This window comes from Blennius ocellaris, assembly GCF_963422515.1.
Source record: "Blennius ocellaris genome assembly, chromosome: 16".
NCBI lineage: Eukaryota > Metazoa > Chordata > Actinopteri > Blenniiformes > Blenniidae > Blennius > Blennius ocellaris.
This window is the reverse complement of record NC_137665.1, coordinates 5,173,128-5,189,177: the sequence shown is the minus strand read 5'-3', so window position 1 is coordinate 5,189,177 and position 16,050 is coordinate 5,173,128. Positions and strand designations below refer to the sequence as shown.

Genomic DNA, 16,050 nt, shown 5'->3' with positions numbered 1-16,050 from the left:
TCACTCCCAAAGTGTGATATTTGTAAAGAATTTCCAGCAAATGAAAGTGCAGTCAAGATGTTTTAAAGGTGACCAAATGTCCTCTTTCACTGTTGCAAGTCCTGTTATCATGTCCTGTCTGGGCCTTCCATGTTTTTTTCAAGTTTCCATTGTTTTGTTAAGCAGCTATACAGAATATTACAGTACTTTCTTGCACGTGATGGAAGAGAAACATGGTATTTAACAGGTGTGGGGGGAAGGATTGACAGGATGGAAACTTTGATCATTGTTAGGACAGCAAAAATGTCCTCTTTACTACCTGAGGGCCTAATTTGTGACTAAACACAAGCACAATGAGTTAGAAATGAGAGACCCTTTCAAGTCAATGATCGCAGTGTAAGGCAACATCAAAAAAGTGGGTTCACACTTCAACATCACACACTAATGGACCACTCTCAAGTTGTAGTTTCTGATGTCATTTAGCACCTTGTTATAAATATACAGGTAGAATACTGTTGTTTAACAAAACTCCAATGCATCACTCTCAAAGTTTACCCACAAAGTGTGACGACTGCTGCACAGACACGGGTTGTGACCAGCACACTGTTCATTTAAGCATTTTGGCACGGTTGAAGGATAATACTGAATTTGTTTTGGCTACAGCAAGGACGATTTAAAAACTCCTACGTTAACGATCTCTAAAACAGATGGTTAAATCTGTTTGTATTTGCTTACTCTGTATCCAGCTGAGGGTCAGCTTGTCTCCATTTGGTTCGGTCACAGACTCTCTGTAAGCAGACAGGTTGTTAGAAGCGCACTCAGCTTCTTCCAGGTGAACCGTCACCTCACACCGGCGTCGTCCTGCGATTCACCCCGTCCTTCAAATCGTTGGGGAAACAATTATGGACCTGGAGAAACTCGGCGCCCACGTCATGTTCAGGACTGTACGTGTTGTCTGTCACGCTGTCCCTCGCTAGGGCGTACATGGAGAGCTCGTCCAGGGGTCCACTGGAAGATGGCACGCACTTCATACCGGCCACCGGTGAGTTCTCCCGAGAGGCCTCTGTTGAGTGGGAGCTGGCGTGTGACGCCCGCCGCCGATAGCGGAAGCTTGGTATCCTCGAGTACGGGGAGGAGGAAGAGAGAGAACGGATGAACTCGCGCCGTGCCCTCCAACGTACTTCCTTATTTCTCTCAATGTAGATGTTGATGGCCAGGACGGCCACGGTTTCAGCGACAATGAAGGACAGCGCGCCGAAGTAGAAGGACCACCCATAGGAGTACGTGTACTTCTTGTCGTCATCACGTTTGTCATTGGGGTCCCCGGCGTTGCTGGAGATGTAGACGATGATGCCAATGATGTTGCTCAGACCTAGCGAGAAACAGGGAGGAAATATTTTGATGCTTTAACCAAATGAAGAAAAACGCAGCAGGCTCGCACATGTTGTAGAATGGATTGTGTTAACAACATTTTCCGATTCACTGTAGTATTTTGGCAAATCAGAAATCAGAAAGACAAGGGATATACAGTCTTTCTTGGAGAAAATTCAAGGGGTTTCCACTCAATCCATAAAAAGGCAATAATCTCTTTAGTAATGAGTTAAATGAAGATACTGATCGGATGAACTGGAGCTTCTGAGACAAATGATTCTACAGTGGTGGTCTTCTAAAAGCATGGGCAATGGGGTCTGTCAGCAGGTCAATTTAAGAAACTTTACGATTATGTGCAGATCACTTCAGATAAATATCATGGGGTTGAGAAATGGGAAGATTAAAGTCTTAATGTCAATCTTGAATAAAGATTGATATCCGCACCAGTTGGCTGGTTTGGAACCTTGAAACTAACTAATGTGTTTATAAATTCTTTATTAATCAAAAAAATACAAAATAAATAGGTTACACCAGTGAAATACGAAAGAACTTTGAACATAGAATCATTTTAAATGACTTTATTCCGAACAGTCATGAAACCTATAAATCCTCTCTGTGCATCAGTCAGTGATGACAAGTATCCTCATCACTTGTGTGTGATGATGAATGGAGAAGCCATCCTTCATCAGGAGACAGAGGAGCTCGTCTTTCTGATTGCGCCATTGTTGCAGTATGATACGGTACCACAGGTGCATGATGGAGCCTCTTTTTTTTCTCTTATTGAGACCCCAGCTCACACCATCGCCCCTCGCTGGGACCTCCAACAAGCTGACAGGCTGCGTTTCATCCCGACTCACCTGCAGCAACAAACAGGATGCCAGCGCTGAGGAGGACGTTGTTCGTCTTGTTGTAGACTCGACCAACCCCGACACACAGCCCACCGAGCATCAGCAGAACGGTGCTGAGGATGGGGAACACGCTGGAGGCACGAACTATACCTGCAGGGACATGGGAGGAAACGCTCTTGTCACTGGGTTCAGCACAACTTTATAGGCCATATTTGATTCCACAAAAAAAATAATTTCCAAGACTGCTTAATACAAAATGAAAAAAGGAAATATAAAGGAACAAAAGAATCCAGCAATCAATACTGCATGAATTGATAACAGCAAGTTTTTTCATCAACCTCATGAGACCTTTCCTTTCCAGCACCATCTCCTCTTTCATCCATTTTTGAAATCTCCATTATCATTTCTACTTTGAGGTCTTGTTGTAACAAAGCTTCCCTAATCAGCTGTGGGTTGCAACAAGAGCCCTGGCTGGCAATCACCCCCCCCACACCCAAAAAAAAAATGAATCACTGCATCATTTTACAACTTTCCAAGAGTGGCTGAGCTTATTCAGCTGTAAAGTCTTTTATTAAGCCGGCCTTTCATTTAGTCTGGCTAATGGGCTGAGTTTGAACTTTGTCCAAAGTCTGATAAGTCTTCTTTGTTCTTCCTTGCATATTAGAGAGATACAGCATCAGCTGTGATTTACATGACAGTCCTCTGCGACACTGAATATCTATTGTGTAACACACCAATCACAGTTCATGCATAAGCTCGTTTTTCACTTTTCTATTTTAAGAATTTTAATAGAAATTGACCACTTACGTCAGTTTTACAAAGACTAATGTGAGGCAGATTAAAGTCAGGACTTTGTTTAACTTGTGACTGCATGAGAGACTTTTTTTTTGATTGCACACAATGTTCTTCCTCGCCACATAATTTTCATTTTACATTGTGTGAAATACAAAAAATATTTTCCTATTCGTTTTTTTACTTATTTTTGTTTTGCTCATAAAACAAAAAATCATCAAGCATGATCGTAGTTTAATGATGCTCATAATGCATCACTATTGCTATCATCACTTCACTCACTCCAAGCCTTTGTTCTCTATTTCAAAGTAGCCTCCGTACAAAAGAGCATTGTCTGTTTTGAAAATCAAATACAAAGGCACTGAAGGTCGGCCGTCTTCCTGGTTCACCTGCAGAACAAAGGATTGACCGTTATGGCAATGCCACAGGAAAAAGCATGAGCGAGGTGCAACTTACGTAGCAGGTATTCAGAGCTGTCCGTGTCGTAGTCGTTGTCATCAGGGAAATGGTTGATTCGGTAGCAGCTGCCTTGATTGATGCCTGCAGGACAAAGACACTGTTTAGGTGGAGGTGGCTCAAGTATGTTGTGGGTGTGCAGTCGGAGTCCCTGCTTCTCCCCAATGAGGAGTCGGTTGAACTCCTTATGAGCAATATATTGGCAAATTGCTTTATTTCTCTGCTTTGTGGAAGTTTCTGGAATTTAGTTATGCGACACACGCAAGCCAAATCCTATGAGCAACTGTTCAGCATAAAAGTGGTAGAAGCAGCAGCGCGAAAACCAAGCGGATTCTGTTTCTCTCCTATTAATATTTCATGTTTGTTCGGTCAAATTTCAGGCAGGTTTTATTTACACTGGTTGACAATTTGCGGAACACAATGCTAAAGTCGTTGTTTTGTCCTTTTTTTTCAGCGTTCACCACACACATTAGAATGAATCCAGTGGGAAAACCCTGCATAAACTAATTATACTTTTTTTTTATTTTTAGCCATTGACTTAGACTTTCACCTTTGACCCAAACTATTGTTGAGAGCTTAGGGAGCCACAACACGAATCCTATAAACTAAAGATCACAGCTCAGTACACACATATTTGAAGCAGGAAAATTGGTGGAACTATACGGTGGTATGATTAAGATTGCATCGCCTTCAGGGATTTGATGGGTTGTGGTGCGTGTCCAAATCCAGCTCAGGTGGATTCCTGAGCGCTACAAGAAACAAGAAGTCTATTTGAACAAGAAAAGACAATATGCGCTGGAAGCTTTTAATGCCAATGTGTGAGAGGGAGATAGAGTGAGTGAGGAAGAGGTTAAAGCTCAGAAAAGTCTAATGCTGTAATTGAGCCAGAGTATAAACAACACCTTGTCTAGAGAGAAAGGGGTGAGGGGTGAGGTTAATGGATGTGTTCATTGCAGTAGTGGTGATGCTGCTTGGAGCTTTTTCATTATTCATTGACCATTTGAGTGTTGTGTATTTTTAACATGCTCATTTAGTAAACAATATCTGTATTCTTAAATGTTTTTTTCTTCTTTTTTTTTTTAAAGATTCTTTTTTCATGAGCATTTCCACCTCGTGCAATGTTTTCATGTTTGTGTCTCGTCATTCAACCGGATCCCAGATGCTGACCACTTGCAACAGTAAACACTGAGAGTTACTGTCAGCACATCAGTCGGTTTCTTTATTTGCTGTATTGACGATGGCAAGTGTATCCTTTTTCAGATTTTTACAGCAGAGGGTGGGGCAAGTTTTAATTGCACATACATTTTAACAGTGTGAGAAACTTAAATGCACCTTTCAACTATCAGTTATGTTATCAAGGGTAAAATGCAATCATTAAAAAATTGCATCGCAAAAAGCTCTTGGTTTGAATCTGAGTGAGGTTTGTGTTATCTTATGTGCCTGATTTCTCAGGAAAACTAAAACATGCTTGTCAGGTCATTTAGTGGCTGTGAATGTAACTGGATGGATGGATGTCTCAACCCAACTTATTAGTGAAATTGGTTTATTGGGAGCATTTTCTTTTATCCTCTCTGAGTAAAACAGCATCCATTTCTAAAGTGCCTTCAGTGAATGGTAGAAATGCATTTTTTCCCCAGCCTGATAATACATTTTAACTACAAACTGAATACATTTCAGCCCCTGATTTGTCAAATCATAAATGGACCTTCAAAATCCCGGATACTCTATTAATTTATAAATGATATTGCAATTTTATAACAGCATCACATATTAGCACGGGATAAAAGAAGACAGCTCACTAGATAAAAGCAAATCAGTAACAATGGATATGAGAAGATAAAAGCAAGGGAATGAGATAAATGCATAAAATATTCATGCATGACACTCAAAGAAGGCATCTTCGCTCAAAAACAAATTGCACTTAAGTGAATGAGATACAATTACTGCATTGGAGTTTATTGCTTCTATCATCAATCCACCCATTCACTCACTCATACGATGCACCTCAGGGAAGAAGCTTCCCATTTCTCTTCTCTGATAACCCCAGAGAGTTGACCTCTAAGAAAAGCTGCAGATCCACCTCCACTCCATCATTTGCCAAAACTTGACAGCGATGCTAAACGCTCTCTGTCACCCAAACTCTCACAAACACTCACAACACATTGGGTTCCTTTGACATGTACAGATTGGATTTTCAAAGTCTTGTAGCAAAAAAAATTACATCATAAACGCTAACGCACCATATTCCCTTCATGTCATATTGAGGGCAATCAGTACCTAATTAAATTACCACATAAAACCAATGTACAGAATACTTGTTACCTGCTCATTATGTTTTGCATTAGTAGTGAGAATGATCATCTCTGAGAAGACTATAAAAACAATGACTGATGTTAAAAAAAAAAAGGCCTGTGACAGATACCACTGCAATACATAATATTAAATAAATTAGACTTGTTGAAAAGTCTCTGTCACACTCATTAAATGATGTTAAATGCTGTGTATCTCCCAACATTGTGATTCCTAATCTCAGGTTAAACTTGAAACCAATTTTGTTAATTATGGGATTCTTGATTAACACTGTAATTAGCCACATGTGCTAACAAATCCAAAAATAGAGGAGGTAAACATGGTTTAATCTTTTCCTCTGTGAGCTATATTTTGGTTTTGAAAAAGGCCACACAAGGAGACTTATCTTAAAACATGTCAAGCTTTCTATCGCTCTTTTGAGTCACTGCGCACTACTTTTGCATGTTAAGAAAATCAAATTTTAGTACAGGTTAAGAGGTTAAGGTAATTTCTTTATGAATGGAATAATTACTGTTCAGGTTACTGAACAGTCAATTGGATGAGCCACAGTTCATCTTCTCCTCCCTGTGGAAGCAACAAACTTTTATTTTATTAAAAATGCACCCCTCTATTATCTCTAATAACTTAACAAACAGCAGGGATTAAAGCTGACCTATTGTATAAACGCCATCCCTCCCATTACCAGAGTACAGACAAATACCTGTCAACTCCATTTCCCAGGTGCCAAAGGGTGAACCACACAACCAGCACTGTCTGCTGCACAGCTTTTAAGGCCACACTTGCTTCCATTAACGAGGTCTGCCTCTTAATAAGGGACATCAAATTAATTAGTGTCAAATCAGTCAGTGGATATGGAGCACAAGTTTCTGTGTCTAGTCACTGATGGAAAAAAGAAGGAGCTTTGGACTATTTTCAGCTGCAATGTGAGACTTTGTACCTCGTGGCTCACGTGGTTCGATGAGAAAAATACAGACACCTTTAATGCTCTGTTAATTGCCATGTAAACACCAAATCATGCTGCAGCGCTGGGGCTGTGTGCTTATATTTTACTATAAAAGCAAAATGTACATGCCTCTGTCGCGATATGCATTGCCAAAAGGGGGGGAAATGGTTCAACATTGAAGCTGATTGGAAATCTAATTATAAGTGGCCGCCTCGAGCCTTGTGATTTATGAGTGACAGTTATCAGCTCAGTGTCTACGTGTTTGTGTTTGTGCATGTGCGTCACAGTGTGTTTGCGTGTGCGCAGGTGTTGAGATGGACCCTTCATACAAAGCCTGAATACTGACAAGACGGAAGGGATGGAGGAGGGAGGGAGGAAGAGAAAGAAGCGGAGATTAAACAACTGAAGAAGGTACGAGGAAATGAAACAACAAAAGGACTGAGAGCAGAGGAATGGTGGGGATTGTGAAAAAAGATTGCAGGAGACCACATTAAAGGGGAAGCCAGTTGGCTGAGGTGGTCACTGAAACAGCAGAAAAAGGAAATCAGGAAGACGAGAGATTGCATTGAAGGCCAAAGTGTGAGAAAGTGGAATGAAAGCTGCATAGATTTATCAGGCGACAAATGATATATCAAGAAATTAGCAGGATGTTTGAATGTTGTGACAAACTGGGAATAAGCTGTACACAGTGAACACATTACGTGAGAAATGATGGGTTCCCTGGGCTGACTGGGGATGTAAAGCCCCATGCTGAGCATCTCCTCCTTTTCTGCATGGCAACCCCTGTTAGGCTTTGATAAGCTCATTTACATAAACCACCTCCAAGGAGCCTTTTTGGCATTTACATTGTATTTTGACAACCATTAAATAAAAGACGGCTCTTCCCCGACACACCCACTTCCCCTTAACGGATATGTCACTGCTTAAGAGTACATGACTGCCAACACAACCAGACGTGTGCACTTCTAGGCACACAAACAGGAGAACGTGGAAACGTATACACATGCTGCACTAAAATCAGCTGTCACAGCTGCGGTGCCACTGGCAACAGGATGATGCACGTCGTCATTACTTTGAATTAACGCAGCTCAGCCAATAGCCAATGAGGGCAAAGCCTCCATGGAATACACCCAATAACGTTGCCTCATCAAGTTGCCTCTGCCTCTGTCTGGTGTCTCCAGGAGTACAGTATGTAATAGCAATAAGCTCCGTGTCACACATTCCCTCTCTTCCTCAGTTTCGCACTTCAGTTGCTCTGCAAACAGATTGATGAATAAATCAATCAAAAGTGACATTAATATTACATTTCAGCATAGCTGCGGAGCCTGCAGTGGGTAATTTACTCCATAGTTATGTCACACATAACAAACAGGAGTTACAGCGCACTGTGCCGCTTTCTTTTTAACTTTCATCCTCATTTGCTTTAGATCTGCAGAGACTGTGCACACTGAGCTCTGAGGTTTACAGCAGGTGGGATGATTAGGCTTCATAAAGCTTCAAATTGCGAGAGCTTTGTTACTGTGGCTTGGTATCAAATGCAGTCAGACTGAGCAGCGCATACATTTATTATTACTCTGGAAGCAGGGAATGCCAGAGTATGAAAGCATCTGTGTAATCAAACAAATTCCACCATTTTTTTCCCCCAACCCAAGTGAGGATGAAAGAAAAGCAATTTGGTGAATACATCAGTGATTCAGAGTTGATATGACTGACAGTTGGTTAATTAAATTGTCACCAGGCTGCAGTTGCTTCAAACACAGCTCTGCGAGGGTTCGACTGCGAGTGTGTAGCCAAGTTGCTGGATGAGGGCTGAGATCTGTCGCCACATGTCGTCAGTCGTGGCAGTTGTTATGCATTACAATTTAGTTAAAATGTAAATATATAATGGGTTCTCAACATGATGCTTAAGACAGTGTCATCGAAGTGTAAAATAAATTGCAAAAACATTCAGACAATTACGGGGTTTTCACACATGGTAGGACACTCATCACGTCATGCATTCACTTTCCTCTGATTAGGACTTTCATCATTCTTTTCTGTCTTTTTTTATTTATCAAGTCCCACATATACTTCTGAAGTCTTTAAAGTTACCAATTGCACAGACGTTTAGTCCAACCATCTTGTATAATGCTTTATCCAACTTAAAGTGGCGTGTTGGATGAGGAACATGACCGGTCTCCACCACATCACTGGGTAAAACACAGTGACACAGACCTCTACGCACATTTTTGAGTCAAAAACTAACCTCAAATAAATGTTGTTGTTTTTGTTTTTTGTTTTTTAATATGACAGTGAACTAGAGTTGTCCAAGGAAGCAAACAATCTGAACCGAAAGATAATCTTGCTGTGAAGTGAAAGTGTTTCAATATCTGTATTATCTCCCCACAATACAAATTATATCTAAATGTTGGGATAATGAAAAAAGATTGTCTCAGCCATGACCTCAACAGTAGACGTGCAGCTTGTCAAAAACGGAGGATTAAGGAGATGATGAAAAATCAGCATCACTTTTGGATCTGCACATAAAATATGATACTACCTTGGACAACAGCTATTCTCGCTCAGAGCAAAAACTACAAAATGGGTTGTGAAAAAAAGAGAAGCTTGGATTGCTGAGGCAAAAGAAGAAGAAAAAATCTTGATGCTGGCACCACTAAAATCCATTAATTGAAAGACAAGTTTGGAGGCTTTCGTGGCATTCGGTTGATTTCAGATTGCAGCCACATGGATCCCACTCAGGTCACCCTCTTCAAGCGCTGGATGCAAGAGAATCCACAGTGGCCACCACATTCAGAAAAACTGGCAAAAGCTCTGTATTCTGCAGAGCCAATGCTGATTTAATCCCTTCTGGGACTCCATTGAAACATGATGGGATTTTGGGGAGGAAGACCAGCTCCTTGGGTAGATGAGAAAAGCTCATTCTATATTATTTGTATTAGTCCTCAGGAGACACACTGAACCATAGCTTCGAGATGTTGCACTGTTGTGATTACCTTTTTATTTGTGCATTTGTATATCTTCATAATCGATTTGTTTAATTTTATGACTGTCAAGCTAAAAGTGCAGACAAACCTTAAGTAAAAACATTGAACCACAATACAATTCTTTATCAATGAATCTGACAGTGAGCTGATGGGTTGTTCAGCTTTCATTATGTTAAATCATTTGGTTCATTAAAGTAAATCTGACACTTATTTATTTATGGTGGTAAACGCCGTTTCAAAGTGTTGGTGTCTCTCTTGCCTTACAGTGACAACAACCCCTCTTCATTCTGTTGGCTCTCTATGTGGAGTTTGCACGTTTCCCTTTGGGTATGTTGGTTTACTCTGGGTATTCCAACCCTCCAAAATCCTGCATATGAAGTGAATTGGTTAAATTAAGCGTCTCTAAATTGACTTTGCATGTAAATGTTTGTCCCTCGGTGATGACCCTGGACCTTTGACCTCTCTCGAGTGTATCTTGCTTTTGGCCTAAAGTCAGCTGGAATTGGTGGGACCTAAGTTGGATAAAATGCGTATAGAACATTGGTAGATGGCTGGACATTCAAACTGTCGTTAAAATTATATTTTTTTAATCATAAAAGTTTAACATTTTAGAGTTTTTTTGTGTGACACAATGACCTGAGCAGTTGATTTACTGGTCATTACAGTGAGTCATCACTGGCCCAACAACATTTTATTCCCCTGCACAGATTCATGTGGCCCTCGTGACATGTACATCATCAGTTCAAAACATTCCAGCTGAAAGATAATATGACACTAAAGGATTGAAATCTATTGTACCAGAGGGAGGGAGCACATCAAACAGAATGAGAGAATGGACTGACCGCTGTGGAAATGTGGAGCCTGTTGGCTAGTTAGTGCCCCCACATGGCTCTTCAGTTGTTACATTTTAATTACAGACTCCTGGTGCATAGAGAAGACAGTGAAGTGACCCCCCCCCACCCCACCCCCCCCACCCTCACCCCCTTAACACAACATTAAAAGAACACCTCCTTGCTAAACACACAAATCCAGTGACCTCAAGAAAAGGAAATGCCCCCATACTCACACCAAGCTAACACCAGCTCGAACATTTACTGTAATATGTAACTGCTAATTGGGTTGTTAAGATTGTTCCTGAGCCTCAGCACTGTATTTATTTACCAGTGCCATGTACAGTGCTTCCTATGCACTACCAATTCTGATGCAAATTATAGTTGCACTCAAGCACTTGTGGGTGCTACCCTTGTCTAACAACATTCGAGTGGGGAAAGCAAACGCTGAAGCGAAAAGAAAAAAGAAATCTGTTATAAAATGCACAGAAGCCAACACATGAGAGGAATGTTGAGCTTGTGCATAAGAAGCCTGGTTTGGATAAATTCCTGTCTGCTCTGTAATTGTCATTCAGGCCTGCTGGAGGAGAGGTGGTGATGCTTGATGAACAAGGTAGCCAGAAACACTAAGTGCATTCATTACTGGGTTCTGGGAAGAGGAGGAAAAATGGGGCTGCAGAGGACTGAATGGTCGCCACATGTGTGTGTCAGCAATGTCATGTCACTGAAAGACATGTTGGTGTAATCTGTTGAAAAAAATGTTTTGATTGTTCTCCCCCAAAGCTGTGATTCACACAGGACTGTCCCTGTCAATAACCTGTGTATTTGTCATTATGACCGGAGGGTGTGTGTGTGTGTGTGTGTGTGTGTGTGTGTGTGTGTGTGTGTGTGTGTGTGTGTGTGTGTGTGTGTGTGTGTGTGTGTGTGTGTAGGGTGGTGGGGGGGCCTTCCAAGCTTGTCTTCTCTGCTACACTTATGAGTCTCCATGACAACAGAGCCACCATGCACCAGCTTGTGGTTTTAGACACACAGAAGTGAAACTATCTAACAGTGCACCAGGACGCCCGGCATATTTGTCTGACGTTTCCACCTTCACCACGGGACGATTCCAAAACAATGTCATCATGGACAACAGTCCCATCTCTCACTGTGTGTATAGGCACCAGTGAAAAGGTTAAAAATGTGAATCAAGACCAACATCACAGACCCACAAGACATGGCAAACACAGAAATGATCCAACACAAACACATTTCGCAAAGCAAAGAAAGGCAATAGAATGCTATATTTTTCTATATTTGATGAAATCAAAACAGAAAAAAAAAAATCCAAAGCCTTTCAGTGTATTCCATGTGAATGTGTTTACACAAGCAACAAAACCATTAAAGGGAAACTGCAAACGAACATTTGTGCATACATTTCTCTGGATTTAAATAATAATGACTTAACAGATAAGAAGAAAGGTTTTAGTTTTCTTCTTGTAATTGCATAGCCTATAGGTCCATCTATTCCTTTCTATTTGTTTCTTTATATGAAAAAATGCTACAACACATGTAAGGTTTCAGGGCTGCTCTGCTGCTCCTGCTTGGAACACAATGTGCTTAGTTTTGGGTGGACTCCTCATCCGTTCGATTATACATTTCACAGAACTGCTTGCCTAAGTTTTGCTGAAATACTATTTTCATCACTACTTAAGATAACAGTACAGACATTGTAGATTAAAACTGTAGAACCAGTTGCCATGCAGATTGTATGCAGAATACATATGACTGCTGCGCCTCACCTAATTGATGCCAGCTGTGCAGTTGGAGAAACACTGAACTATGTTCTAACATTTTTCTCCTGTCATTAAGGAACAACAGTAGCCTACTCCGGATCGGTAGAAATATCCGAGCTTAATTAATTTGTTAGTTAATTTTTACTTTCCTGTAAAAGCACATGTTTAAAACTGTCGCTGTCAGCTTGTGCGTCATGACAAATATTTGGATCTGTGCACAGATCCACGCATCGACTCTCACTGACAGCGGTGGCGAGGAGTCAAGGGGTGGTCGGAAGGAAGATTGGTCAATGAATGGCTGTCTGTCTGCCTCTGAAAAAAGACGTCACTGCCAGCGCACCTCTTTTCCAAAGCCGTAAAATGCCTCAGAAAGACTTTCTAAACCAACTACACAAAAACAAGGAATATTCATGTAATTTCCTGTAACTATAAAATGTTTTTTTTCCTATATTGCTTGGACATGACGTGAACTAAGAGTCGTCTATTTATAAATCACCGGGCATGTTTCCATAGCGATTTCAGATATGTTGCCAAGCAACAGCATCGGATACAATAAAGACATGAATGAAAGTAGACTAATAGCGCGCGCATTTCCTGGCAGCCACCGGCTTAAAAGTGAATGGGCTGGGACGCGCAGGCTTGGCGTCACTTTCCTTCGTAGACTATAAGGTTGAATTCCCTGTGTATGTATGCGCGCGTGTGTGTGTTGGGCATGCTGGACGAATGCAACATAACAGTTGGCCGGCAGCTGGGGAAGTGCATCCAGCTGGACGCCGTGCGTTTATTTAATAGCTATGTTAATATGCCACTTAAATCTCCACATGTGTACTCTTACACGTCCAACGTCTGACTTTGCTCCCTTGAAAGTTGTTTTACAAGTATAGTCTATTTTCTTACAGTGCACTCTTCACGAGACTGAGACGCTCACCGTGCGTAAAGGGAGCGCACCCATTTGTGCGCTCATACGGCTGTGCGCACCGGGGAACAGGACTCGATTCCCTTAGAAAACTGTTTTCCCGTAAACTAACAAAAATATATATATATATATATATATATAACACAATATAGCGCAATATTTTATATACAAGTTGCATTCCAAAAAGTGAAGCTGAACTTGTATGTGGCTCACCTTCGATACAGCAGATCCTCCACAGCCCGGAATGGGTGAGATCGCCCTTCTTACTTTTGGGTTGTGGCTGGGTTTCGTCTGCAGTAGCGTTGGTGCCGTTGCAGATGTGTGCCCTCGAATAAAGCCAGTAGTCCGTCCCGATGGCTATGGTCATCAGGCTGAACGCAGCGAAAGCCCCCGCTGTGGCCAGCAGCGTTTGAACCCCGCGGTCACACCAACCCATGGCGCTTCATACTAGTCCACTCAACGACCGGTCCAACATTCACGCACCGGAGCGCGTCAAGGCGCCGGTCCTTGGGTCATACTCGTCAAGGTGCATCCAGTTGCGCTGCTCCTGTGGTCAAAGTGGAGTGAGCAACCAAGTAGAAAAAGTAAAGACAGAGTCTGACACGTTCACCCGATGCTTAAAACCTACTGGTTGCTTCTGTGAATAATAAAGGACACCAATTGTGCCCACTCCGAATGCTCTACACAGATTTGTAGCGCGCAGAGAAGCACGACATCATCGCACCTTTTCAAAAGATTTAAAACCTTATCAACACTTGATTCATTGAGCTTCTGCTCCTTTATCTTTGTCTCAAAGTACTTTTCTCCCTTCCCACACAGACTGTCTCTGTTAAAACCCATGTCCAACAGGGCTACGTCAGCGACTCATAAATGAGACCCCACCCTCATCAAATCTAACCAATAGAGGAAGTGTGCTGTTTAATAAATAAAGGAAAACTCACGGTGGAATTACTATTTACAATCGAAACATTTACTCATAAAAAAAAAAACATGTGGGATGCTTGGGGTGGCATTAAGCAAACAATGTCTCATCTTAGACAATTCCAAACTCGCAGGGGTGATTCAGGTTCCATATGACCAAAGTCATATAGTGAGCTACGACGTCGGTGACACTGGATGTTGGGGGCAGGGGTGGGGGTGGGGTTGGGGGGTGTTAATGAAAGGCTTTGGCAAAACGGCGCATCTCTGTGGTGCACAAAAGCCAAATTCCCAGTGGAACCAACCATTAAAAACGCAATTAGAAGCTTGGTCAGTGTGTGTTACCAACAAAGGCACATTAAATTACTACTCGGGTTATCTCACTGCAGGAAAGAAAAAAGAGAAGATAGATAGATAGATAGATAGATAGATAGATAGATAGATAGATAGATAGATAGATAGATAGATAGATAGATAGATAGATAGATAGATAGATAGATAGATAGATAGACAGATAGACAGATAGATAGATGAAATAAATAGAAAACTCCCAAGACAAATAATGAATAATATATGATTTTCCTGTCTCAGACGCACAGTCTGCTCTCGCTCGCTTCTGACTGATCATGCAGTTAACAAATTGGCTTATTAAACATGCAAGAAAAGCTATTCAGCTCACGTGAACACCAGATTAAGGAAGAAATGCTTAATGCATCTCTACACCAAATGTAAGATTTCCATATCAACAGAGAAGCATTTCAGAGCACAGTGCCTGGATGGCTTGAGCTGACAAGGTGCCATAAAAACAATTCCTGATAGCATGTGGTCATTGAAAGACATTTCAAGTAATAAAAAAACAAAACACCAATTAAATACAATTAGTAATTTGGAAAAAAATTGAAATCTCAACATATTGACTTAAAATATACCTTCAGTTACATTTGATTTTATGCTGACCAAATTGGATGTTTTATCGACCACTCAATCTTGTGTGAAAGTCATTTGAAAACCTTAGTCATCCCAAACATGGCTGGGCTGATTTAAGCCTCAGGATGACAGTGTCTTGTGGGAAATTGGACAATTTGGATCAAAGATCATTGAGGAGAAGAGGTGGTAAGTAACATCAAGAAAAGTAGAAAAGGAACAATACTGAGATTTTCATTGTGATTGACCCCAGAATTAAAAATGAACTGATAAAAGGGACAGCTAAGGCTGAGCATTTGGGAGCTACAAAGGCCTGGATGAGATGTCTCACTCTGGTGCCGAGGAAAGATACCAAATAAACTGAAGAGAGGATTTTGGAGATTTCTGGGCTCGACAGGAAGAGAAGATCTCAGATTAGATTCATGACTAGTGAAGGACATGGTCGTTTTTTTTTTGTTTTTTTTGCTTTGGAGGCTTTTTTTTTTGGGGGGGGGGGGGGGGGGGGGGGGGGGGTAACCATAAAGGAAGCAGGCCCAGGTGGAGGCACATGAAATGTGGTGAACACTGGAGAGATCAGCCAAAAAACAAAGAGGAGGATGTTTTGGTTGGAGCTTTCGGAGAAGTATAAATCAACTCTCCACAGTTTGTGATGCTGCTACGTTGTGTTGCCAGGATGGGCACTCCATGTTTTCAATGTCCCTCTGCTCCAACACACCTGAGTGTAATGAATGTATCATATCAGAGCTCTGCAGAAAGACTGATAATGAGCCAATCATTACAATCCATCAGACGTAATGAAGTTAAGGCCATTGAAACCATGCAGGTCTGTGGGTCTCCAGCACCAGCAGTGACCTTTCCATTGCCTAACAGTAGTGCAATATCCTGGTATTTAACCTGCCCCTGCTATTATGATCCATAAAAACTATGAAAACAGTCGTCTGTGACACATCAGTTCATCTTCTTTAATCCATCATCTAATTCAGGGGGTGGGGGTTGGGAGCAGT

At 41.5% G+C, this 16,050-nt stretch overlaps 1 protein-coding gene across 1 annotated transcript; it reads right to left on the bottom strand.

The window, feature by feature from the left end:
* Positions 1 to 824: 824 nt before the first annotated feature.
* Positions 825 to 13,640, bottom strand: LOC308140977 (voltage-dependent calcium channel gamma-4 subunit-like; the record flags this gene model as incomplete). Its single annotated transcript, XM_080510963.1, has 4 exons — positions 825 to 1,351; positions 2,208 to 2,348; positions 3,447 to 3,530; positions 13,418 to 13,640. 4 exons carry the CDS (start codon positions 13,638 to 13,640, stop codon positions 825 to 827), a joined length of 975 nt encoding a protein of 324 aa, XP_080367089.1.
* Positions 13,641 to 16,050: the final 2,410 nt, after the last annotated feature.